General features: G+C 24.1%; 6 protein-coding genes and 1 long non-coding RNA gene across 14 annotated transcripts; 5 read left to right on the forward strand and 2 right to left on the reverse strand.

Annotated features, from left to right (window-relative positions):
* The first annotated feature begins 2 nt into the window (after positions 1 to 2).
* Positions 3 to 1889, forward strand: LOC107997625 (single-strand selective monofunctional uracil DNA glycosylase). The gene is made up of 3 exons (XM_017056360.3): positions 3 to 1430; positions 1489 to 1638; positions 1705 to 1889. Exons 1-3 carry the CDS (start codon positions 822 to 824, stop codon positions 1813 to 1815), a joined length of 870 nt encoding a protein of 289 aa, XP_016911849.1. The 5' UTR covers positions 3 to 821; the 3' UTR covers positions 1816 to 1889.
* A 194-nt stretch (positions 1890 to 2083) lies between these two features.
* Positions 2084 to 3224, forward strand: LOC107997626 (tRNA-specific adenosine deaminase 2). Its single transcript, XM_017056361.3, has one exon. The coding sequence runs from the start codon at positions 2084 to 2086 to the stop codon at positions 2597 to 2599; it is 516 nt and encodes a 171-aa protein (XP_016911850.1). The 3' UTR covers positions 2600 to 3224.
* Positions 2146 to 4945, reverse strand: LOC107997623 (probable tubulin polyglutamylase ttll-15). 2 transcript variants are annotated; one of them, XM_017056359.3, is made up of 5 exons: positions 4754 to 4915; positions 3993 to 4689; positions 3506 to 3932; positions 3226 to 3430; positions 2146 to 3123 (listed from the first exon to the last, which is right to left on the reverse strand). In XM_017056359.3, the coding sequence occupies exons 1-5, from the start codon at positions 4766 to 4768 to the stop codon at positions 3025 to 3027; spliced, it is 1443 nt and encodes a 480-aa protein (XP_016911848.1). In that variant the 5' UTR covers positions 4769 to 4915; the 3' UTR covers positions 2146 to 3024. The 2 variants fall into 2 exon arrangements, with proteins under 2 accessions (XP_016911848.1, XP_016911847.1); XM_017056358.3 differs by having other exon boundaries at positions 3506 to 4689; positions 4754 to 4945.
* Positions 4946 to 6117: 1172 nt separating this feature from the next.
* Positions 6118 to 6876, forward strand: LOC107997594 (small ribosomal subunit protein uS14). The gene is made up of 2 exons (XM_017056294.3): positions 6118 to 6278; positions 6551 to 6876. Exons 1-2 carry the CDS (start codon positions 6217 to 6219, stop codon positions 6654 to 6656), a joined length of 168 nt encoding a protein of 55 aa, XP_016911783.1. The 5' UTR covers positions 6118 to 6216; the 3' UTR covers positions 6657 to 6876.
* A 576-nt stretch (positions 6877 to 7452) lies between these two features.
* On the forward strand, positions 7453 to 9163 carry LOC107997642 (transmembrane protein 256 homolog). Its single transcript, XM_062074841.1, has 4 exons — positions 7453 to 7697; positions 8346 to 8499; positions 8690 to 8808; positions 8880 to 9163. The coding sequence occupies exons 1-4, from the start codon at positions 7608 to 7610 to the stop codon at positions 9021 to 9023; spliced, it is 507 nt and encodes a 168-aa protein (XP_061930825.1). The 5' UTR covers positions 7453 to 7607; the 3' UTR covers positions 9024 to 9163.
* A 491-nt stretch (positions 9164 to 9654) lies between these two features.
* Positions 9655 to 25268, reverse strand: LOC107997641 (E3 ubiquitin-protein ligase TRIP12). Of its 7 annotated transcripts, none has more exons than XR_009829689.1 (26): positions 23752 to 24181; positions 22419 to 22748; positions 21998 to 22306; positions 20938 to 21024; positions 18509 to 18857; positions 18241 to 18428; positions 17389 to 17562; positions 16892 to 17268; positions 16532 to 16816; positions 16081 to 16461; positions 15819 to 15991; positions 15577 to 15751; positions 15259 to 15487; positions 14927 to 15167; positions 14439 to 14844; positions 14195 to 14383; positions 13865 to 14050; positions 13604 to 13795; positions 13321 to 13526; positions 12824 to 13246; positions 12503 to 12755; positions 12181 to 12426; positions 11736 to 12065; positions 11271 to 11589; positions 10901 to 11150; positions 9655 to 9982 (listed from the first exon to the last, which is right to left on the reverse strand). XR_009829689.1 is itself a non-coding variant. In XM_062074811.1 (25 exons), the coding sequence occupies exons 2-25, from the start codon at positions 22717 to 22719 to the stop codon at positions 10954 to 10956; spliced, it is 6216 nt and encodes a 2071-aa protein (XP_061930795.1). In that variant the 5' UTR covers positions 22720 to 22748; positions 25129 to 25268; the 3' UTR covers positions 9655 to 10953. The 7 variants fall into 7 exon arrangements, 5 of the variants coding, with proteins under 5 accessions (XP_061930795.1, XP_016911879.1, XP_061930793.1 ...); XR_009829688.1 differs by having other exon boundaries at positions 9655 to 10100; XM_062074811.1 differs by lacking the exon at positions 23752 to 24181 and adding an exon at positions 25129 to 25268 and having other exon boundaries at positions 9655 to 11150.
* On the forward strand, positions 24888 to 25547 carry LOC133666083 (uncharacterized). Its single transcript, XR_009829694.1, has 2 exons — positions 24888 to 25029; positions 25137 to 25547. It is a non-coding gene; the product is annotated as an uncharacterized LOC133666083 (long non-coding RNA).
* The last annotated feature ends 65 nt before the right edge of the window (positions 25548 to 25612 follow it).

Genomic DNA, 25612 nt, shown 5'->3' on the forward strand with positions numbered 1-25612 from the left:
ATATACATTCACATCATACAAATATTATGTATGTATGTATTATTATTTACGACATTTATATCACTTTTTAATATTATATTATTTTAAATATTATTTACTATATTTATATACTATATATATATTTATATATTATTCTTATTTATTGAATAATAATACTATATATTGAATATTCTATATTCATAATTACATATACAATTTTTATTCTTTCGGAACTTTATAATTCTTCAGTTACTGATTGGTTATACTAAAATTCCAATTATTACTATTGGTTAAAGATATTTGAAAGTATATGAAAGTTTATATAGTATATAAAGTCAAATATTACAATTATTCATTAAATTTTTATTTTAAAATTAAATAAAGACAAATATACGCAAGAAAAATAAAGGTTAGTATACATTTCTTTTTTTTTAAATAAAATACATATTTTGTTATTTTTTTTACTATATTTTCTTATATTATTGATAGATATATTATTAGATTAGATTAGATATATAGATTAGATATATATATATTATTGATAGATAAATGATTATATATTTCTACACATTCATTCAAGATATATGTAGACTAGTATTTATATATCTAAATTTAAATTTGATTTTAATCGCTATCGTAATCTATTCAATAGAAAATATTATTTAAAAAAATTATATATAGTTTTATATATAAATTTTAATTTAAAATATAGTATTTTATTATTTCTTTATAATAATATTTTCAAAAGTTTTAAAAGTTCAATTCTAAAGTGTTCAATTATAGTCAAGTACAATTTCTAAAAGTGTTATAACGAAATATTTCTAATTGAAATAAGCGTCATAATGTCGAATTCAAGAAAAACTAAAACAAGACGTGATAGTGACTCGATAGATGTTAATTTTAAAAGAATTAAATTATCAAATGAAAATAATTCTGAAATAGAGGATAATAAAATTCCCAATGATGCATCACTTGGAAACATATCTGAACAAGTACTATCAGTAGAACGTGATTTAGTCATAGAATTAGGAAAAATTACATTCCATTCGCCAATAGAATATGTTTATAGTCCACTTGAATATGCATTTAATATACATACTATGTATGTACAAAAATATTGTAATACTATCAAAAAGATATTATTTCTTGGAATGAATCCCGGTCCTTGGGGTATGTCTCAAACTGGTGTGCCATTTGGTGAGATAAGCATGGTTCGGGATTGGTTAAAAATTTGTGGTCCTGTGGGAAAACCAGTCAAAGAACAACCAAAGAGAAAAGTAACAGGATTTCAATGCAATCGCAGTGAGATCAGTGGGAAAAGATTATGGAGCCTTTTCCAAAAATTGTGTGGAAGTCCAGAAAAATTCTTTCAACAAGCATATATACATAATTATTGTCCTATTGCTTTAATGAAAAAAAATGGCTGCAATATTACACCAGCCGAGATAAAGGCAGTATTTATTTTTTTTTAAATATAATTATATTTATATAAAAATAATATATTTTTAGGGATCAGAGATACAAATATTACATTCTAGTTGTGACAAGGCTTTATTAGATATAATTAAAATCATAAAAGCTGAAATTATAATTGGTATTGGTGGATATGCAGAAAAGCGAGCACAATTTGTAATTCAATCATCAAAATTACCTGTTAAGGTAATCATGAAAATTCAAATTAAAATAGATTTGAAACATATATTTTTCATATTTTTATGTTTTTAGGTATTATGTTTACCTCATCCAAGTCCACGTGCTGTAAATAATAAAAATTGGAGTGAAAAAGCAACCAAAAAATTAAGTGAATTTGGATTACTTGAATGTTTTATATCTTAGATTCATTTTACATTAAAAGTTTGAGAATATTTAATAAAAAGAAAAGAATAAGAAGAATAAAAAAATACAGAAAATTTTTTGTTTGTCAGTATTATACAACTATCAGTTATTCAGTACAAATTATATTAAGTTACTATGTGTAAAATCTATGAGATTGTTTTAAAAATTTGTGATAATTTATATTATCACATGTGAATATGTTTGGTAATATTTCTATAAAAATATATAAAATTTATGTTATTATTATTATATTCAAAAAAAAAACATAATGGATATTTTAAGTTGGATGAATATTGCTTTACAAAAGGCAAATGATTCATTACAAATTGGTGAAGTTCCAGTTGGTTGTTTATTTATATATAATAATAAAGTTATTGCTACAGATAACAATACAGTTAATGAAACTCATAATGCAACTCGACATGCAGAAATAAATTGTATAGATCAAGTTTTAGAATTCTGTAAAATAAAAAATTTAAGCTATAAAAATGTTTTTTATAATATTAATGTTATTGTTACAGTAGAACCTTGTATAATGTGTACATCTGCATTATGTCAGCTACAAGTATGTAACATTATATATGGTTGTAGAAATGATCGTTTTGGGGGATGCATTAGTGTTTTTGAAATACCAAAACTTTATAATTCAAGAACAACAATAATGGGAGGTATTAAAGGTCATGAAGCAATGACTTTATTAAAAGAATTTTATAAAGGCACAAATCCAAATGTACCTGAATCAAAGGTAAAAAAAAATCATAAAAAAATGCTACAAAAAAATTAAACAAAAATTTAATAATTTTCATGACTATAATTGAAGAGTAAAGAGGAAAAACAAAAAATATTATAAAATATTTTTATTGAAAAAGATTATTTTGATATTTTAGTTAACTAATAAAAAAATAATAAGTAAAATGTATATTTTAATTAAATCATAAAAAAAATGAATAATAAAATAATAATTGTTAATTTTAATTTTAATAAACAAAAAATTATGAAATTGGTCATTTCTTGTTTTTTTCTCTTATTTTTTTAATTCATTATTAAGAAATAAATTTTAATTTTATTTTAATTTGGATAATGAAATACATAAATAACAAATAAGATGTCAAATAATTCTAGATCAGAATTGATTGTATGCTGCCAATATACATATAAACATTATTTATATAAAAATGTAATAATTTATAAAATTCTTAAAAAATATATTTATAAACACCATGAAAGATCTAATTCACATTTACCTTGATACCATCTAACAAGTAATTGATTTTTTAATGTATAATCTTTTGATGTCATATTTTTTGTCTAAAATAATAAATAAATAATATATTATACATATATATATAATTTATTAATAAAATAATTATAATTATTAATGAAAATAAAATTTATTTTAAAAAAGCTTACTATAGGAGGTGGAAAAATTCTTTGAAAATCCATTTTGTTCTGATGTTCTAAATAACTTTGTGAGAAAATCATTTTAATTTCTGGTGTAAAACATGGGCTACACAATTGACATTCTACACGAAAACAATCATTACATTTTATACATAATTCTGGTAAAACCATTATATTCTTGTCAGCTACTTCCATTCGTTCTTCCATTTTATTTCTAAAATATAAATTGAAATTTTTTCAATAATATATCTTAAAAAATTTTTAATTAAATTTTATAAATTTCTGAGACCTTATTTTTAAAGAATCTTTTCTGATTCTTTGTCCTATACCGACTAATGAAAATAAATTAAATATAATTTGTTCATAAAGTAACTGATTTGCTGGATAATGTGCTGAAGATAAATTTGGAGACATATTTGCCTCCATAATATATACATTTAAGTCTTCATCAAGAGCAAAATCAATTCTAATTAATTCAAAAAAATTTCTTTCATTTCCAAAGCGTTTTACAGTTTTTATAATATAATTCTCTTTCAAAAGGATAATTTCTTTGATTGCTTCATGTATATCATTCCAAATTTTTTCTGGATATTTTCCATGCGAACGTACATATGCGTCGAATGAATTTTTCATTGAAAATTTTAATTTAGTATAATAATATTTCAAAGATGGAACATTCCAAATTGGCAAGTAATCATCACCAATTATATATTTGTCTAAAATTTCAGAATTGAATGGATAATATTTTATAGGACAAAATCTAAAAAGAACATCACCTTTATATGCATATACTCTAAGAGGATTCACAGATGTAATTACGACATATATTCCAATATCAAATTTATATCCATCTATAAGAAATGGTCGCTGTATAAATTCTTGCATAAAAGATCCAGTTTCTGTAACACTTATTTCGCTTATATTTTTTATACTAATACCCCGATGATTATTCGATTTTTGTACAAATATTTTCTCGGAATGTTGATTAGTATATAAAAGAAATTCTTCATATTGTTCTGGTATTTTAAATGCCGGTAAGATATAACGACTTTTCGATGTAGATAAATCTACTTTATTTGTAATGTATCCGCAACCAGGAAAATGATTGATTCGCTGATGAGGTTTCAATTTGTTCATACTAAAATTTAAAGTTCTAAATGGATAATCATGTGCCCACAGTAAATCCCAATTATATTCATCATGAGTTTGTTTAAAACCCAAACGTTCTAATACGATAAATACATGTTTTAAATGTTCAATATTATTACTTCTTGTATATATTCGATACAATGGCTTTCTTTCTTTCATTTCTAATACTTTTATTTGCATTTTTGTTAAATTTTCATGGTAGTGTAAAAAAGAAAAAAATAAATAATATAAAATTATTGGACCCATTATAGAATATAAAAAAATCTTTAAAAATATTTTCATTTTTAAACTAATCATTTGAGTATAAATTGTAGAATGAACATTCTAAAAACAGTTTAATTATTAATTTAAACAATGAAATCAGTATGACTTAAAAAGATTTACAAACCTGTTTATTCGACATGATTAAATGTAAAAATCTAAATAAAATTACATATATTTATGAAATTATAATATATATATATAAAAACAATGTATTTGTGATCAAACTATTAAATTTTAGTCATTTAAAGTACCGTTATAAATTTCTCTACATTATTCACTTCTAAATGAGAACATACATTTAAGAATTAATTTCTGTACAATAAATCGCATATGTTATATTCTATTTTTCAAATGTTTTATTTACTTTTCTTTAAAATGAAATAAAATATGCAAGATTATTTTTAGTAATAAAATCTATTTGATTTATTATAATATCTATTATTATATATTTACTATTTATATTTATATATTTACTATTTATACTATATTACTAAATTATATTTTTTATACAATTTTAATATATATGTATATATAATAATACATATGTAAAATAAATATACATTTTAATGATATATTAACATTTAAATATATTTAAAAATTGGCGGAAAATATATAGATCATTATTTCCATGAATAATGTATTACAAATTAATAGATAAGAATAGATAACATTTTCAATGTATATTCATACTTAGAAGTATTAGGGCTCCTTTACAAAGCTTATTATTTTAATATATATCTTTATTATTTTAATATTATTCTTAATATATATTTTCCTAAAATAAAATCATTAAATTTTAGGCAATAAATAAATTTAATAAATTCATTTTTTTACAAAAAATTTTACAAATTTTTATTATTATTTATTTTTATTAAGTTATAATACAAAACATGTGCATAATTTTTAATTCATGAATAATTCAACTCATAAATCTATATTAGGAATATATAGCAATTAAAAAATTTATAAATGCATAATGCATGATAATATTTATAAAAAAATGTCAAGGTATTATTTTTAAAATTAATTAACTTTTATAAGAATTGTATTAAATATAATTCTTTTATTTATCACTTTAAATTGTAGAAGATATATCAAATATTCCAATTTGTTATGTATAGTATTTCAGAACATTTATCATTTATTATTGTTCATTGTAAGTTTTAAAAATAAAAATTTATATGCTTAGAATTTAATAAAATCAGAAAAAATGTTCAAAGTTATAGTAACAATCAATGTTTTATAGTCATCTATATTATTACATATACAAGGATCAAATCGAAAAATATAAATTTCTATATTTTATTTTTTATTATTGTATATATTGTATCTATATTTTTTATTATATTTTTTATTATAGTTTTAATTTATATCATATTTATAGTTTTTATAATGAAATTGATTTTTAATTTTAACTAATAAATCTTTCTATGAAAGTTTGTTACAAAAATGTTAAAGCATAATAAGTGAATTCAACATTAAAAAGCATTGTATATCACATCTAGTTTATATATTATCTGTGACTAACATTGTTTTCGATCTTTTAGATTCTTGAATCAGTGCAGTTATTATTTCAATAAAAAAGAAATGGGATTTCAAAATATTTGGTATTCGCATCCGCGAAAATATGGACAAGGATCTAGATCTTGGTAAATATTACTATTTTTTATTATATTATAATTCAAATAAATAAATTTGTAGCAAAAAATTATGTAAAATATATTCGACCGCGTGTCAATGTTTTTTCTATATATCATCGTATATTTTTTCCAACAAAAATTGTTTTAAAATATTAATTATTATATTATTATTATTTATTATTAATTATAAAATGATATTTTAAAAAAACTTCTGTATTTTTTAATATTTTTAATGATAAGATAATAACCTCGATGTTACAATTAATCATTTTATTTTATAGTCGTGCTTGCGCAAATAGACATGGATTAATTCGCAAATATGGTTTAAATATTTGTCGACAATGCTTTAGAGAATATGCTGCTGATATTGGTTTTAAAAAGGTATAAAATTTAATCTTTTAAATTTGAAAATATATGTTTTTATATATTTATTTTCAATTTTCTTTTACAGTTGGATTAATATTGCAACAATTCCTAACTTCATTCAATGTGAATCCCATATAATTGATGAAATTCAATTTTTATTGAATTTACAACATTATTTTGAAAAATTAAATTATGTTGTATTCTATATAATTATAATAATAAAAATGATTATTTTATAAAATATCAGTATCATTGATTTTATTAATTTTCATGTATTTTCATAAATATATATTTTTATAATATATAATACATAAAAAAATCGGTATAAATTAGCATTAAGTAAAATTTTTTAAATTAAGTTAAAATTATCTTAGATTTGGAAAATATATTTCAAAAAATTAATGCGTTGTTTAAATTTATAGATATATGCAATCTTACATAAAAAATCTATTTTAAGATAATTTTGTTTATATGCACTGTATAAAATATATAGATTTCTAGAAATCAATAGATAAGACTCGACTAGTAATTTTTTAAGCAATTTCAAGCTATTTTTTTCTTTTACAAAAATTTTTATTTCGATTTTATTAACGAATTATTAAAAAAAAATTAACCAATCATAGAATGTTAAAGTATATATCACCAATGAATTATTAGATTTAAACAAACAAGTTGAAATAAATATGCTGAACAATTATTAAATAAAAATTATATCGAGTTATATTATTTACGAACTATGAATAAATTAATTATCTTGTTCATTGGTCAAAAATCATTTTTACTATATTATCAATGATTCAATGCGATTCATTCCCTAGATTATATTTTTCTACATCTGGCAATCTTGCTTTTCACAATAATACCAAATAAACATGTTTTAAATGTATATACGTAGAGTACAATATACGAATTATTTATAAATATATATCTTAAATAAAAAATATTTGTATAATATTTGCATATATTTTGTAAATGCAAAATATCATGGTATTTATAAATCCTCTACATTATACAAGTCTACTTGGAGATTCTGCATCATATGTCTGGCGAACTTTTGAAGCAGTAAGTTGCAAATTTATTAAAAAATTTAATAAAAGAAAATGATTTCTACTTCTATTATAATTAAAATATATTTAAATGATCTTATATAAATATTATGAAATTAATTTATTATAATTTATTAAAACCATATTATAATTATTTACCGATGTTAAATTAATGACATCGAATTATAAACATCTTCGAAAAATAAAATTAATATTATATTAAATATTTATTGTCGTTATAATCATTAAATTGAATTATTAATTGTAAAAATAATCATATTTTTTGAAATTATGATTTAATACTTATAACAAAAGTTAAAAATTATTATGAAGTTTGTCTACTATCTTTATTTTTATAAAAAACCCTTTAAGTGATATTAAATATGCAATATTATAATTATATATATTATAAATAATATATTATTATTTTTAGAATCTTTTCAACTCAAAATATAATTTGTACCTAATTTATTATTACTTAATTTGTAATTACAATTTCTATTAACTATTATTTTATATATGTATATATATATTATTTAATATTTTATATATTTTTTATATAAACTTACCTTTATAATTATTGATTTATAACAAATAATTTTAACAATAATTTGTATATTAATATTATAAAATATAAAAATTTTATATGAGAAATTGTCTTTAGGCACCCAAATATTTGGGATTAAAATCAAAAAATGAAATAAAAATACCGTCACCAATACCACTATGGAAATTAGCTGCAGATACAGGACCATATGTTAGACTTGCCGCTTTTAGTGGTGCAGCAGCTGTAATTCTTAATGGATATGGTTTTTATAGTAAGATCAAAATTATTGTTGTGCTCTTTGAAATGAAATTTTGTTTAGAAAGAATTTTAATTATATAATACTGTAATTTAATATAAATTTTTTACTAATATTTTTTGTTAAATATTTTTTAACAAAAATAAATTTTATGCAATTTTTTAATATTATTTATATAAAATAATTTTTATTTATTATATTTTAGAACAATATCCAAAATATGATGAAGTACACCTCAAAAAAGTATTTGAAACTGCAAGTTATTTTCATTTTATTCATACATTAGCAATGTTAGGATTACCTCTATGCAAAAGACCTTTGTTGGTATGTTTAACTTTGATAAAATATCAATACATAATTTGGAAGAATATATTAATTACTATTTCATTATTTAGTCTACAACATTCCTGGTTTCTGGAATAATATTGTGCTGTGGAACTTGTTATTATTATGCATTTACGGGTAAGAAACAACATGATATAATAACAAAAGTAGGTGGAATGTGTTTCATAATAGGATGGTTATGTATGTGTATTTAAAATTTTACAAAATGATGTGTGTGAAAAAATGAAAAGTAAATGAAAAAAATTATTATATGTAAATGTAAAAAATAATCATTAATATTATCTTTAAATTTAAAATAAACTATCTAGTATTAATATTTTTATTATTATGAAAATGTTATGAAACTACTTATGAAATAGTGATTAGAAAAAATATTTTGTTGGCAGGCAACATTTGTATTTTCATTTATTGAAAACTGCTAAAGAAATATAATATGATCTAAATAAAAGTAAAACTCATTTATACTAATGAATTGATGTAAACATAAATTTGTAATATTACTGATATAAGTTTAAGTAATCCTAAACTATTATACATTATATTTGTATTTCTAATTGCATATTTCATAGTGTAGAATGATTTTTCTTCTACATTATGTATATATTATCAACTATTCATTATTATTATTCGTTATTAGAAATGTAATGCAAAAATACAACATGTTTTATGTTTTATCATAAAATACATAAAAATTATGAAGTATAAGAATATCGTAGATTATCAGAAAAGAAATTTTGTATAATGCTAAAAAAAATATTTCAAGGATGGAACAAAGTTTTGAAGTAATCTTATTAATTTTATTTTAAAAATTAAAACGAGAAATAATGATTTAATACCAATTAATTTAATCGCTAATTTATCAATTAAGTTCCATATATATAAAAATAAAAATCAAAAGTGATGTATGTATATATTGATCATTTCAAGTAATAATACACAATATAAATGTAAAACAAATAGTCAATTATTTTCTTTTCTATTTGTGATCAATTCATATTTTCATAATTTTTGTATAGAATCACATTTCTACAGAAATATAAGAAAGTAATGTACCTTGTATAATCCATTTGATACACCAGCTTCGCTGATTTTTATATCCATTCTATTTCGTATTATACAGTTGTCGTACATGTTTCATAAATAGATACTTTGCCTGTAAATAAGTGGATATAAGAATTTTCTTCGATTCATGTATCATTATGATGACTTGATTTGATGATGTTGGCTGCTTTCTTATACAGCTAAGTAAAGTATTAATTGGACTATCTTACCTAGAATAAAAATATCAAATAGTTTAATTAGTGATACATTGAATAAACTTAAATATAAGAGTTTTGCACGTTAATTCGCGCAGTGCTCGCATACTGAGAACTAAGCAGCGAACAAAAGAGATCGATTAAGAAATTAAAACGATAATCGTAAACACGCAATTATATTCGCAGTTATTATATTTTTATGGTGATGAAACATGAGCTACGTTGTTAGCGCGAATTTTTTTTTTTTTTTGATCAATTTTGACTTGTGATTTCATTACAATCTGCAGTGAGGCATGAAATTGGCGATTTATGGCGATGCTAAATGCACCACTGATATAAAATTTACTTATGTCTAATAGATGTCCTCTCAGACTAAATTATATTTAATTAGTATAGAGTTTCGTAGCAATATCATTTTTTTTGTTACTATTATATAAAGTATTTATATAGACTTGCGCATATTAAACTATATTTACAACTTTTATTAATTATTGTAACACATCAAAGATAAGTTTCCTAGAACAAGGCTGCTCCCATTCTACCTGGTTCATAATACCACAAGAGGAAACTCATAGTATAGAGCTAATGTCATTTTTGCACTTTTTTGAGAAAATATATCACAATCCATATTTATAAGTAAAAAGATAAACATCAAATTAAAATTTATTTAAATGAATTTTCACTAAAATCAAGAAAAAGATATTTTCGAAAAAGCTCATATAAAGTGCAAATATACGATTACTGAGAGTTGAAGAAAACGCGCGCGCAGTTACTTTTTTAAATATTTTAAATGGTGTTTGAAGAATTTTTTCAACCTGGACAATACGATAGCAAAAGAGCAAATGGCGCGCCGGTTTTCCATCCGTTTCTAGGAAAGGTGGAACGAATGTTGTCCTTCTTGTGCAGCTATTCGCAACTTTTCCCGCATTATTTCTAATGTTGTATAATCAGGCAGTTTTAAGTAATTAACACAAGTCATTACGGATGGTAAGAAATCGTCTGTTTTCATAGATGGATCGAACGTTTTACGCACTATTGTTAACGGCGGTGTTAAACTCTTGAAACCTGAAAAATAAAATTTTACTATTATTTTTTTTTCAAAATTTTATGAATATATTAAGTATTATATAGTTATATAATTTATTTGAAATTAAAAATATTTAAAATTTAAAATTAAAAATTTACCTCCTACTGGTAATCGAGGTGAACCTGTAACAAACTGAACGAACTGCCTTTGTTCTTCACTATTATATTTTGACATAACTTCAAATAGAAAACGAATAGCACGAGAATCTGGTGTATAACCATGATCAGTCCTACAGCATTCCGAAAGTGTTTTCACATCCCATTGTCCACCTGATTGTGCATGTCCACAGAATACAGCTTCCAGTTCTTCAGGAAAGAATAATCTTAATTGTGATGGTGGGAAAACAGATTCAAATCCTTCCCTAAATGCTTCCATTTGTCTGAAGACACCTTCGTATAAGAACCAATGTACTACCAACTAAAAAAATTAATTGTAAATAGTATAATATTACTGATAATACATATAATATTATAAGAAAAAAATAACATCATATAATAAAGAGAAAAACTTTAAATAGTTAAATTAATTATACAAAAAAATTCATGAATTTATTATTACAATACCTTGATGTATTGATCTAGGTTATAAGTAGTAACAGGTATTTCACTTCCGCCTTTCCTTAATTCGATATTTTCATAACCCGGTAATTCGAAAACAAGGCCAAGATCGGAAATTAGACATCCATCTAAATTTAGTGACTCTATTAGTTGTGCTTTTTCATGTGGTCTTAATATTTGATCTTTCTCGATTGTTTCCTTTTGTCTAATAACTTGCTGTAATCTAGTAAGAGTTCGATGTACATCAGGACATACATGTGCTAAATCAGCTAATGTTAGCATATGTTCTTCTCCCAATAACCAACGATAGAAAGTTAAACTGAATGGTAAATCCAACTGTAAAAAAATATAAATTTAATATTATATATATAAATTATATAAAAATTATAATTATAAATTTGAAATATTTTTATTATTTCTTTGAATTAATCAACAAAATAAAAAGTTATACCATTCTAGAATCATATATCGCTTTCGCCATAAATTTTCCAAGAAACTTAAATTTTGTTTTAAGTTTTGCAAGATGGGATACTTTAGTACTCCATGAAATTGGCATTGGAAAAAGTCCTTGTGGAGCATTAACATATCCTGTCTCAGTAGGACTTGAACTACCATGCCAAAGATCAAGATCAGCACGCTGTAATTCCTGAGAGACTAGAGCATAAAATTCCAATGTTGGACCTAAACCGGTACCAACCTGTAAAATAATATCTATAAGATTTACTATAAAAATAAAAAATAAATTATATCACAATATAGAGCAAAAAATAGACCTCATTAACATATTGCACTTCAAGTAAGGCTTTGCTAGATGCTAAATCTTGTATAACTAATTCTGCTTGTTTGAGAATATCCGTTCTGGAAATGGTTCTTTTTCTTCGCTCTAAACGTGGAGTAACGCGTTCTTGGCTATCTGATCCCGATAATTCTGGAGCGGAATCTAAGAGACGTTGTAAAGCTCTATCTCTATCAAACGATGTTGCATAGAGTAATAATTGTCTCGTTTCAAATGGAAATAAGAATGGACTGTAATTAAAAAATATAATTTAATTAAATTTATATTAATAATTTATTACAATTTTCATAATACTTACCATACTGTAGCAATTTGTTGTAACCATAAAGGTAAGTTTCCAGTCATGATCACTAAAGGATCTTGTAGCTGCCGACTCGCTTTTGCGGCTATTTTATTATTAATAAAATCTTGTGGAGAAAGTAAACTTAAACCTTTCAAATGAGGAAATAAAACACCCCAATGACGATTTAAAGCATGTAAAAGACGTAGTAAACATAAACCATCCAATGAAGCATCAGTAATAGTAACCGAAGATGGCAAGGTAGGTGATAGATAAGGATCAAGTGGACAACGTTGCGGAGGAACTGTTCCTTCAAGCCACAAACTATCTTCTTTTCGTTTTGAACTGATCTTTGTACTTTTTCCTTTGCCTTTGCGGCTACTACTCTGTGAACTTGATCCTGGTTTTGGTGATGTTATAATTTCTTCTTCTGGTACAGGTCTAAATGTATACAAATTATTTTTTATTACTTAATTTTCATATTTTTCTTAAAAAGAAGAAAAAATAAAAAACACCTGTAATAAATTGTGTGAGTTTGTACCCATACGGCATCATGACCAAGTGGTGGTTCACCATCAGCTTCTGCTTCTGAATGATCTATTCCAGTACAACCAAATTGTCTTACAGCTTGATAAACAGTCATATTAAAAGGCAGTACTTCATCTCCAATTAAAAATTGAAGTTTATGTTTTGCTGATCCTTGACTTATAACTACTGCTGCCTATAAATATTATTAATATTTACTTAACAGAAAAAAGATAAGACATATACATACATACACATATATACGAATATTACCAATGTATCATCTATATCATCTTCACTATTATCGTCGTCACTAACCATAGATTCTGCTTCTCGTATTCTACCATACCCACGAACCATTAAATAACGTTCAATTGCTTGCACTAATGCAAGAGGATCTATTTTAACAGTACCCCCTTTCCATTGTTTTAAATTATTACAATCTGGATGCCGTTGAAGATTACACTATAAAATCATAAAAAATTGAATTACATTATTACTATTATTATTAATTATTATTTAATTAAATTGTACCTTGAGTTGATGTGTATTGAAAAATTTAAGAGCACTAGTGCCTCCACGACCAGCACCAGATCCTGCCGGTAAATCGTGTACTTTTACAGGAAATTGTTCCAACTGTGCAACACAACTGTTTAATTTTGCTACTAGAGCACCAAATGCTCCAGGATTAAGATCAGTAATATTGTTATCCTGATGCATCTAAAAATTGAATACACATACACACACACACACACATACACACAGATATATATATATATATACACATATATATATAATATAGAGAGCATATTCTTAAAAAAATCTCCATTAAATCATGCTATTATATTTATTCATTTTACTTACAGTTGATTCTGCAAACAATTTCCAGAACATGCGAAGCCGATCATAACGATTACCAGGAGCATCTGTAGTAGTGAGGTAGTTGAGCAGAGCTTTGATAAGACCACTATAATTCATTTCAAACGGAGATATATCACTTTCAAGTACTATATCTCTTAATTCGGTAAGTGCCGATAACATTTCATCCAATTCCTAAGAATACATTATTCAATTATTAAATATTAAATTTATATTGAGATATACTTACATTAGATTGTAATCGTTGAATGGCAGCAGTAAGTCTGGAAAGAACTGTCATTGCAGGATGCGTGCATGGAGCATCATCCTGATATCGTGCTAAAAATTGAGCAGCCTGTTCACGTACCCATGCTTTAGCTTTATCTCTATTTCCTCCTGTTAAACTTGAATTACTAGGTGGTTTTGACAAACTTGTTGATGAACTCGTATCTCTTTTATCGTTAGCAGAATTTGAAGATGATGATTTTCGACCCCATCTAGCAGGATTAAGATTTCCTAAGAAACGATTATTTTTAGGAGCGAAACCAGTAAATAGAGATTCAGGTTGTTGAGTTTGTTGAGGTGTAGTACTGCCTAATCTAGAAAATCGACCTTTTTTATTTTGTCGTTTTCTTTTCAAAACATCTCCAATTCTCCTAACAAAATATTTAATATAAATAATATATTATAATATATTTTTTTAATATAATTTTCCATAGTATTTTGAATTATACTTACAAATGAGCACTTTGTGGTGTAGTTACATCATCTACAGTAGAATTTAATTCATTTCTAGTATGTGTTTCCATTGATGCAGAAAGATTCGATTTCAACTGACATGTTGCAATTGTACCAAATAATATGTTACCATTCGTTGATGGAGAGGCAATTGGAGACGTAGCATTATTAGACGAAAACATCGTGGTGGAACAAAGCGATGTATTAGATGGACCTGGTTGTGGGCTTGGTAATGATGTACCTAAAAAAAAATAAAAGATATTTTATAACACTTAAAAAACTTAATATATGTAATATGCGTATAAATATACATAATAAATTAAATAAATTACCAGTACTAGAAGGACACTTGGGTGGTGAAACACCAAGAGGTACTTCAGGATCAGCTAGTTGACGTATTTGATGCAAAACGCCTTCACGATGAAAATGAACCCCAAATACTTGTGGTAATCTTTTCATTAATATGCTTGCCATTTGGAGAGCTCCAATAACAATTCGTAAATCTTGGGATGCCAACATACCCGCTATATGTGATGATACCACTTGATTTTTTAAAACATCCTATTTTAATAATAACAAACAAAACTTTAAATAATTACAATTAATTTCATAGATAAAAATATATATTCTCATTTATTTTATTTGTATACCTTAAGTAAATCAGTTGAGGCATAATAAACCATACGTAAAAGAGCTCGAAGACATTTACATTTTACAGCAGGACCAGCAGAACTGCTGTAGACTTCATATAACACAGAGAATAGAGTTCGAATAAACGATACTAACCATTCATTTGTTTCAATTACTGGAGGTACAACATCCATACTAGAAAAATTTATAATGAAAATTATTATAATAATTAATGAGTTTATTTTAAAAATTCGATATTTACTTAGATGAACATGTAGGACTTTTTCCTTCTGTAGGATGTGCATTTACTCTACGAAAAATGCTTCTTGCTAATCCAATATCTTCATTAATTTGTTTCATCACAGTTAAATCTATTGTATAAGTTCGACCTAAAGAAGAAAGACAGATCTCATCTTCACCATTTTGAAATGCCATCTGAAAAAATTATTTTTATTTTATTATTTTCTATTTTTTATAATATTTATATAGTATGTAATATATATCATTTATAATGATTATAATACCTCAATGATTCTAGAATCAATAGTACTAAATGGATGACAGCAATGTCTTTCATCACGCCATTCCCAATGAACATTTTCTTGTTGATTACTGGTCCTTTCAAGTAAACTATTTACACTAAATATGCCATCTGTTGGTAATGGAGGCATAAGTTCTTCAATTAAACAAGTGATTTCAAACCATTCTTGCGGAGATCGCGGTACTAATTCTACATCTTCTGTTTTAACTTCTAGTGATCCAGTTAAAAGATAACTTAGTGTAAAAGCTATATTTTGTTGTAAAAGCAGCTGTGCCAAATCAGGACAGCGATTTGATATCACAGAGAGCATTCGCAACACTGTTATGAAATTGCTAATGCTATTAACAGGTGGGGTAATCATAAGCTAAAATAAATATAAATTTAATTAATAAAAGATTATATTATTAAAATAGAAAAAAAAATATTTTTCGTACCAATTGTTGTAAATTCTGAAGAAGTTCTGCATTAATAATTTTATGCAAAGTTACCGGATCGTGTTGAAAACTATCAACTAAACGACTAAATGCTTGGCAAACACATTCAACACTTTTCTTATCTTGATTTGTCAGTCTACTCGTCAATAAAGGTAAACTGTCAGCTACTAAGTGAAAATCATCAGGATGAAGATTTTGACAACAGTTTGCTGTAATTGTTAATGCAGCTCGTTGTGCTGTGATATTAAAAAAATCGACAAATTTTAAACAAGCTGATACTCCTCCCTAGAAATGAATAAGTTAATATATAAAAAATATTCATTTTAAATCATTACATGATGTTTATTAATAAATACATACTTCATGTAAAATGGTTTTACTATGTCTCCGGGAAAGCATAGCTAATGCTGTTAAACATTGTTCTGCTACATCCATACATTCAATAGATTCTAATTTTTGTAAGAACACTGGAACAGCATCAACTACTACTGTCGATGATCGAGGTAAAGCTTCCATCATGTAAGTAAGAGCACGACATGCGTGTGTCATTATTACAAAATTATGTTCTATTCCGAGTAAATTTATTAATGCTGCAACAACTTGTTTTACAGGAAAACCAGCTAATGTATCTTCATTCCCCATAACAAGAATTTCACCCATTCCTATAACAGCTTGTAATTGTTCCCCCTCATCATCAACAGCTTGTAAACCAGCCAATAACTGTTGTGCTTTAGCAGCTGAAATTATAAAATTATTTTCTAAATAATTTAAATTTTTTTATTAAAAAAAGATTTTTAATTAAAATTAAAAAAGAATAAATTATAAAAAAATAATAAAATTTTTAAAAAATAAAATACCAGAACTTGCACCCATGCTTCTATTTAATAAATGTTGCATTCGTGGTGCTAATGCGCCAAATACATGAGGAGGTAAACCTCTAGCTTCAAGTAATGCTTGCAATCTCCCAACTTCTCCATCATCACTTTCACTGTCTCCAGTAGTACCAGACATTCCAGATGGTCCTCCACTTGCTTAATTAATAAATGATATTGTTAAAATATTTCAATTATATATAAATTATTTGATAAATAATTCAAGATAAAAAAAAAGAATGAAATTTTTTATCTAAGATTTTATTTTTGAATAAATTAAATTTGAAAATATTTATAAATGAATTTGGTCAATTCCCGATTGAATATGAATGAATTATCCCATTATATTTACTATCAATGTCGGTAAATCAAAAGAAATTATGTTACAACTATCATATGATTGACAATTCAGATTTCAGTTATCATTAAATTATTAAATGCGATAATACCAATGATATAAGATTGTATCACAAATATTACAATATACAAATCAATCAATATTTAGTAGTATTAATCAGTGCTAAATTATTCAGTAGTAAAATGCCGATGCGATAAGGATGCGATTTTACAGATTAAATATATTACTCGGCTCGATTTTATTCTCAAATGGAACGAAAAATTTAAAATAATAGCAAAAATATTTTTGAAAAAAATAGAATAATTTCATTAAACGGATATAAAAATTTATGATTTTTTTTTCTTTTTGTTTTTTTATCTTTCATTCCTTTATCTTTTTAATTTTGCGAGCAATTTCAAATAAAGAAAAGGAAATAACAAATTATTTTTGTTGAACCAAAAATCAGTTATTAGAAAAATTGAATATATATGTGAAATTACCAGTAGCAGATGTAGCTGTAGATGCTAATTCGTCTTCTCCTGTTGTAGATACTAATTGATTGCTAGAAACTGTAGATGAAACAGTTGTTGGAGTGGTACTATTAGTCATAGATTCAGTACCTGACATTACACTTCCTCCAGAGCTTCCTTCTATCACTGCCTTTCTTGCACGTGATGAAGAACGATGTCTATTTAAATAGGATATTATAAGTATAAAACATGATTTTCAGAATATAACTGACTATCATTTTTAGTAAAAGACCATTACCTAGAGCTTGAACAAGTTCCTGTAGTATCTTTCTTATGATGCTTTCCTGAAGTTTTGTTAATACTTGATAATTCTTTATAGTCACTGGATAATTTTGTGCGAGAACGTAATATATGTTTGTGCGTTGGATGAGGGTGTGTAGGGTTGGCAGTGGCGGTGGCAGACACAGGTGGATTGGCAGTGGCTGTAGTGATGCCACTAGTGCCTGCCCCGTCATGTGCCAATGCCCCCCCACCACTCTCCACAGAATTACTGGCTGCGTTACCCACTCTGATGCTGGACTTCACACTTAAAACTTGACTACTCGCACTGCTACTTGCGCAGGTTGCACCACCGTGGGATTTTGACCCTAAAATATTAAAATATACTATTATTATTATTATTATTATTATTATTATTATTATTATTATTATTATTATTATTAACACTACTACTACCATTATTGTTATTATTATTAATTTTTATTATTATTTATTATTATTATTATTGTTGTTTTTGTTGTTGTTGTTATTATTATTATTATTATTATTATTACGATTTATATATGAAGAATTCAACTGACTTTTAAATGATCTAAAATTTGATTGATTATTATTGAAAATTATTATTACAAGTATATTAAAAAATAAGAAAGAGAGAAACGTTAACATATATGTGAATAATGGTTTAGTGTATATAAATTTTTAATAAAACAAATTTTTTAAATATAATTATTTTGTGCATAATTAATTAAAGATATTAAACATCTTCATTAGTTAAAAATTGATAATAAATATGTTATAACTTAAATGATATTATATACATATTGTCTTTAATGGAATAAAGTTTTTCTGTTTGAGCATGTATTCTTTTTTTATATATTTTTTTATATATTTTTTATATATTTTATATATCTATATTAATTGCATATATATTCATATTATAAATGTTTTTAATAAACATATCCCTATGTTAAATTTAAATAAAAATAACTTTGTTGAACGACATGCTTTTATTCATTTTTAAATTTCACAAATATTTTTTATTAAAAAGATATGTGGTATTGCAAATTGATAATAATATTATATTTATAAATATAATTAAAAAATTGAGTAAACTGATGCTTATATATACATGATAATAAGAAATAAGAAATAATGAAAAAAATGATTCAAAATAATTGTCATATAAAATAAATAATTGTTACAAACATATAATTTATATAAAAATTTATTTTTATTTTTTAATAATTATAAAAATTTTTCAGTTTATAAAATATTAAATGATTAAAATTTCAAATTAAAATTTAATAATATTTGCAATATTATGATATTATTTATTTGCAAAATATAATTATAACATTAAAAATAATATTCATGTATAATTGCACTGTATATTTCCATACTTGCATATAAAATTTTATACATCTCTCTCTTTTGCAGAGTACACAAATGTATATATGTATATATATATATTTTTTTAATAAATTGCATATATGGAATATATATATTTTTGCTCAACATTATCACAAGTAAACTATATTTACCTTATTAATTTGATACTATCCATCCCATTAAAGTAAATGAAAATATTTCAGATTATTGCACATTTGGATATATAAATTTAACATATTTAGAAATTTTCAAAACTGAAAATAATACTTATTTTAGTAAAAATTTAGATCATTCAAATAATATTCATAAATCTATAAAAATTGAAACACGTTATTTATATTATATTGATGATAATTATATACAGAATTTAAATGAACTTTACTATATATAAGATTTAAATGAATTATATATATACAATTATATCATTATGTTTATAAATATTATTTAATACTTAAATTGTATTTTAATTTTGGAAAATTTTTTTAAATGCAAGGAACTCAGAATTAAATAAAAAGTTAAAACTCTATTTTGTATATAATAAATATTAAACATATATTAGATTTATTTGTCATATTTGTAAATAATTAAATCTATATTTATATTTTATAATATTCTAATTAATTGTTATATTGATTTTTAATTTATTTTCATATCTCATGAAATATTTTTATACCAAAATATAATTTCCAAATGATGAAATAACAGAATAAATGAATTTAAATTTATATATATATAAATTTGTATATATATATATAAATTTCTCACGCACACACATATATTTCACCATATAGAATTTTAAATAACATAAACATGTTGTATAAATTACATCATATTTATTGTATATATCTGGAGAAATACTGTCATGCATAAATCAAATTTGACACAAATAATTTGATCAGATATTAAATATGATATACTTGCATATGGGTATGGAAAATCAATTTAGAGAGCAGATTTATAGTGATTTGTATTCATTTAAAGACATCTACTCATGAACTTGTAAGAGAAAATAAGGGTAAGAAAATGTAGTACGAAATGTGTACTCCTTAGGCTTACCTTCTTGATGATACGTTTGTGTTGATATTGGAAAAAGTGCTTTGACAGCAGACACAAATCCTTCCAGACATTCGCTCATCCTCAGGCCTAATGATACAGTCTGATCTATGACTCTTATTTTGGTAATACTTTCTTTCTTTAATTTTAAGATACTTGTGAATCAAATCCTAATTTTATACTACCCTATACTTTATCCTACTACTTCATTAAATGAAGGTTGCAAAACACATTGTTTTAATATATGAATAAAGATTTTTTAATTGATCATAATACTAAATTTATTTGCTATTATTATTGTACCACATACATTTTGTAGATATCACTATTAGTATTTTTATTTTTGCATGTTAAAGATATTATTATTTTATTTATATGAATATATTTACTTATAAAAATTTCTATTTAACTTTATAGAACTAAAATATTTATTTAAAAAAATTGTTTTTATTTATTTTAAAAGATATTTTTTAATTTTTATAAAAATTTTTTATTATTTTTTAATATGTTAATAAAAATTATTTAAAGAATGTATATTAAATAAAAGAAACATTATTAATAATATATTAATAATAAACCAAAGTATATTTATATTTTTTTTAATAGACTAAAATCTTTAAAAAATATTTCTCAATTTAAATATTTTATTAAGTAATTGATATTTATTATTATATAGCAAATTATAAAATATAAATAATGAAGTTCAATTATAATAAATTAATAGATTAAAAAATAATGTTAATTAATTATATTACAAAAATCATAAATTCATTTTTTATAAATAATAAAATTTTTAAGATTAAAAATAATTATTTTTTTTAAATAAAAAAAGCTTATTTTTAAAAAGGCATTAATTATAACTATGTAAAATATATTATTATTAATTATTTAATTATTTATTATTACTATTGTTATAATTGTTTATACTTGTCACAATTTTTAAAGTAAAAAGTAAAAATTAAAATATATTTAAGTATTAATTTGTATTATGTGTTCACTCAAATCACACATCACATCTCATTGCAACCAACACTTTTTATATGAAACAAATAAATACACTAACCTCTTCCTCTTGATGTAGATGGATGACTAGTAACTGGTGTAGTAGTTGATGTTGGTACCAAATTGTTATATGACAAGTCCTCTTTATTATTATAACCACTAGATAGTGATAAATTGTAACTATTATGTCCCTGTGATATGGCTTGTGGATTTTGTGGTGTACGAGAACGTGTCCTTGATGCAACACAATCAACAGCTGTTAAGTTTAACTCTGGTAGACTTGTTCTTGCAGTACTACGTTGTCTTGTACTACTTCCACTAATATTATAATTTGATTGTTGAATCTTATGTTGTGATCTCCAATTATTATCTATAAGAAAATAATATAATTTACAATTAAAACTTTAAAATAATAAAAGAAAAAATTAAAATAAAAGAAAAAAACAAAAATTATACTCAATTTATTTAAAAAATATAATTACCTAAATATGATTCTAAGCCACTGCCATGACTTTTACATTCACTTCTTGATTCGTTTTGTATTGAATCGCTTGAATGTTTACAAGAAGTATTATCAAAAACTTCAGACGATTGTGGATCACCAATAGTTTGTCTACGTCTTTTTTCTTCTACTGTAATAGGAATAGAACCAGTGCTTTGTCGTTTTCTATAACCACTACTACCACTGCTAGAGCTCTTCCCTCTAACTTTAGAGGTGTCTGCTGAAGCACTGGCCGTCTCTACAGACCCCCCTGATGACAACTGATCTTGTTGATCTGCCATAGATTAATCGACTCATGCCACTATTCTGTCTGTAACAAAAAAAAATTTTTTATAATTATTTAAATAGAATATTGCAAAATTTTATATATAAATTTAAATATACATTTTAATAAAATTCACAATAATTCAAAAAACTTTTGACAATATTATATAATAATAAAATTATTATCTATAAATGAAAGTTAAAATACAATAAAAATTGAAATTGGAAAAAAATTTTAATTTTAATAATTAAACATAATAACATAATAACACGAAATACAGTATTTTAAAAATTAAAATTAGATCAAATTTTTTATGAAAATTTTATCATAAAAAATATTACATTTATCTAACTTTGATCAAATTTGTATATTTGAAATTAATAAAATAACAAATAAATATGTTCATTACATAAAAGCATATATTTAAATTAAAAAAAAATATATTATTATTTAAAAATATAATGAGAGAAATGTACCTATTTATAAATAATACGTTAAAAGCAAAAAAGTATATGCACAAAATTCTAACAAAGTAGATTAAACAAAAATCATTTATCACGATAAATCAATCTCCATTTGCATAAAAGCAACGTAATTAAATAATATAGAAGAAATGCGCAATTAATGTTTTCCTCCACGATGAAAAAGATAGTAACAAACCCAAGAATCATAACAAACACTACAACTGGTGCCCGTTTATAATATGGGCAATGCAAAATTGTACCGTTGACATTATAGAATATTTTTTAAGAATACTAGAATTACATGATTGTAATAAAGTCACGAATAATTCAGTATACTATAAGAAATTCAATGAAAGATGTAAATAATTATAACAAAGACTCGTAAGTGAGCAAGCCACCATTTGCTTGCGAACAAGTAATGGAGGACGAGTTCTTTCTTCATCTCTTTCTCTCTTTCGTTTCTCTACTCTCGTTACTGTATGACCTCAGGTTGAGGTCCTCGAAAAAGAGAACTCTGAATATACAGGTTTACATCAAGAAGAAAAAAATAAAAAAAAAATTCCCAAATTAATAAATAAGATTACCTGAATGTCGGAAAAACATGCCCAGGGCATTGCGAGGAAAATGTCTTCTTGTCGATGATTTTTATAAGTACAACGTTCTTTATTACGTACGACAGAGAAATGGATTCTCGTGCAAGCACGTACGTTAGTGAGTGGCTATGTGCACAAGCACACACCAAAAAACGCACCGAATGCACTACCGAGGCACACTGAAGCAACTCAGCGGAATGCGACGGCTATCGAGATCGGGTTGGTTAGAATTGGGAAGCTGGAGGACGCTCCGCCCCCATCAGGAAACGTCACACACGAAGTCAACGGAGGTGCGTTCGAAAACACGGTGCCCGCGTGGAGTGAAATCGTAATTCATAACGGAACAGCAGACGTAAAACCGGCGCGAATAGCCATCTTGCTGCAGTTTTTTCAAACACCAACTTTTACTTTCTCTTCATCTATGATGTAAAATTAGCCGCAAACAAATGATCGAATATCAGTGACGAATTCAAATATATAATAGGTTATTCCTAGGTTAAAATATATATATATATATATATATATATATATATATATATATATATATATATACACATATATATATGTACTTTATCATATAATTATGTATGTACATATAATATTATTATAATGCATCAAAACAATTTTTATATTTTTTTAAGTATGCATAATGAAATTATAAATTATAAGCAAAAAGTTATTGAGAACTATTTAGTTTTTAATCAAGTAGTCAAATATAATTTTTTAATGTATAATTTATAATTTAATATTAATGAGTGACATAATAAAAAAATTTTAAACATTAATTAATATGATGAGGTTATCATGAGTTAAGCGCAAATAATAATAAAATAATAATAAAACAACATTAGCACTATCAAATGCAAAATTAATATATATTAATTTAAATATGTAATAAATTAAATAAAAATTTCATTTGTTATAAAAATTATTAATATATCTATAATCTCTTAGTTAAAATAATCTTTAATGATATACAAGGTTTAATTGATGAAGAATTAATTGATAATTAAAATATATATTTTTGAAATTAATCACGAATTTAAAATTTAAACAATTATAGAATTATTATTTTATCATTTTTAAATTTTCTATGAAAATATGTAAATTTCACAATGTTATAATAAATGAGTTCTAGTTCTATTGTTTAATCCTGACAAGTATGTACACATCGTTATGATTGGTTGAAAACCTCGTTCGGTAGTATCCAATTGGCCGATAAGTTAAAATATTTCGCGAATTACGTCAAACCTGTTTGTAATAAATAAGGTATACTAAAATAAAATGAACAAATCTTTGATATTGTTAAAGATAGTATAATTATTAAATATTCCTTGATCTTTAATTTTACTTAAAATAATTACTTACCGAAAAAGGGAGCTCCTCCCTGGAAGTCGGACTCCAGTTACGCAATGCGATGTACAAGAGGACACGTGAAAATACAGACTGTGCTGTCAAGTCGATTCGAGCGTCGTCTGCTACGATATCTCGACCGAGGATTATACATGATGCAGGTTGTATGGTTGATTCAAGTGAACCACGTGTGTTTCGTTATGTAGCCATAGTATAACCACAGATGATATCTCGCTCTGATATAATGTCTTTTAAATAGTGATTGGTTAATTTATATTATTTGTTTTTCTTAACCAATCAGCGATAAAAATAATATTATAGTTTTTTATTTCATGAAAAAAAAGATAAGTTAAAATATATACTAATATTTTATAGATATTAATGAAAACTAAACATATGTATTATTTAAATATTATTAATATGATTAATTTAAATATTTAGTTGTTGAATAATTTAAAAACTTATTTAATAATTTAAATATAATGTTATTATTTTGGAA

This window comes from Apis cerana, linkage group LG5 (genome assembly GCF_029169275.1).
Source record: "Apis cerana isolate GH-2021 linkage group LG5, AcerK_1.0, whole genome shotgun sequence".
Taxonomy (NCBI): Eukaryota; Metazoa; Arthropoda; class Insecta; order Hymenoptera; family Apidae; genus Apis; species Apis cerana.

Coding starts and splice junctions, on each gene's coding strand:
- LOC107997625 (XM_017056360.3), top strand. CDS start 822: ATGTCGAATTCAAGAAAAACTAAAACAAGACGTGATAGTGACTCGATA. Junction 1,431..1,488: donor TTACACCAGCCGAGATAAAG/GCAGTATTTATT, acceptor ATATATTTTTAG/GGATCAGAGATACAAATATT. Junction 1,639..1,704: donor CATCAAAATTACCTGTTAAG/GTAATCATGAAA, acceptor TTATGTTTTTAG/GTATTATGTTTACCTCATCC.
- LOC107997626 (XM_017056361.3), top strand. CDS start 2,084: ATGGATATTTTAAGTTGGATGAATATTGCTTTACAAAAGGCAAATGAT.
- LOC107997623 (XM_017056358.3), bottom strand. Junction 3,431..3,505: donor AAAGATTCTTTAAAAATAAG/GTCTCAGAAATT, acceptor TTTATATTTTAG/AAATAAAATGGAAGAACGAA. Junction 3,124..3,225: donor GAATTTTTCCACCTCCTATA/GTAAGCTTTTTT, acceptor TTATTATTTTAG/ACAAAAAATATGACATCAAA.
- LOC107997594 (XM_017056294.3), top strand. CDS start 6,217: ATGGGATTTCAAAATATTTGGTATTCGCATCCGCGAAAATATGGACAA. Junction 6,279..6,550: donor GGACAAGGATCTAGATCTTG/GTAAATATTACT, acceptor TTTATTTTATAG/TCGTGCTTGCGCAAATAGAC.
- LOC107997642 (XM_062074841.1), top strand. CDS start 7,608: ATGCAAAATATCATGGTATTTATAAATCCTCTACATTATACAAGTCTA. Junction 7,698..8,345: donor TCTGGCGAACTTTTGAAGCA/GTAAGTTGCAAA, acceptor AATTGTCTTTAG/GCACCCAAATATTTGGGATT. Junction 8,809..8,879: donor TATGCAAAAGACCTTTGTTG/GTATGTTTAACT, acceptor TTCATTATTTAG/TCTACAACATTCCTGGTTTC.
- LOC107997641 (XM_062074811.1), bottom strand. CDS start 22,719: ATGGCAGATCAACAAGATCAGTTGTCATCAGGGGGGTCTGTAGAGACG. Junction 15,168..15,258: donor CAAGTGTCCTTCTAGTACTG/GTAATTTATTTA, acceptor ATTTTTTTTTAG/GTACATCATTACCAAGCCCA. Junction 12,427..12,502: donor AAGTGCAATATGTTAATGAG/GTCTATTTTTTG, acceptor ATTATTTTACAG/GTTGGTACCGGTTTAGGTCC.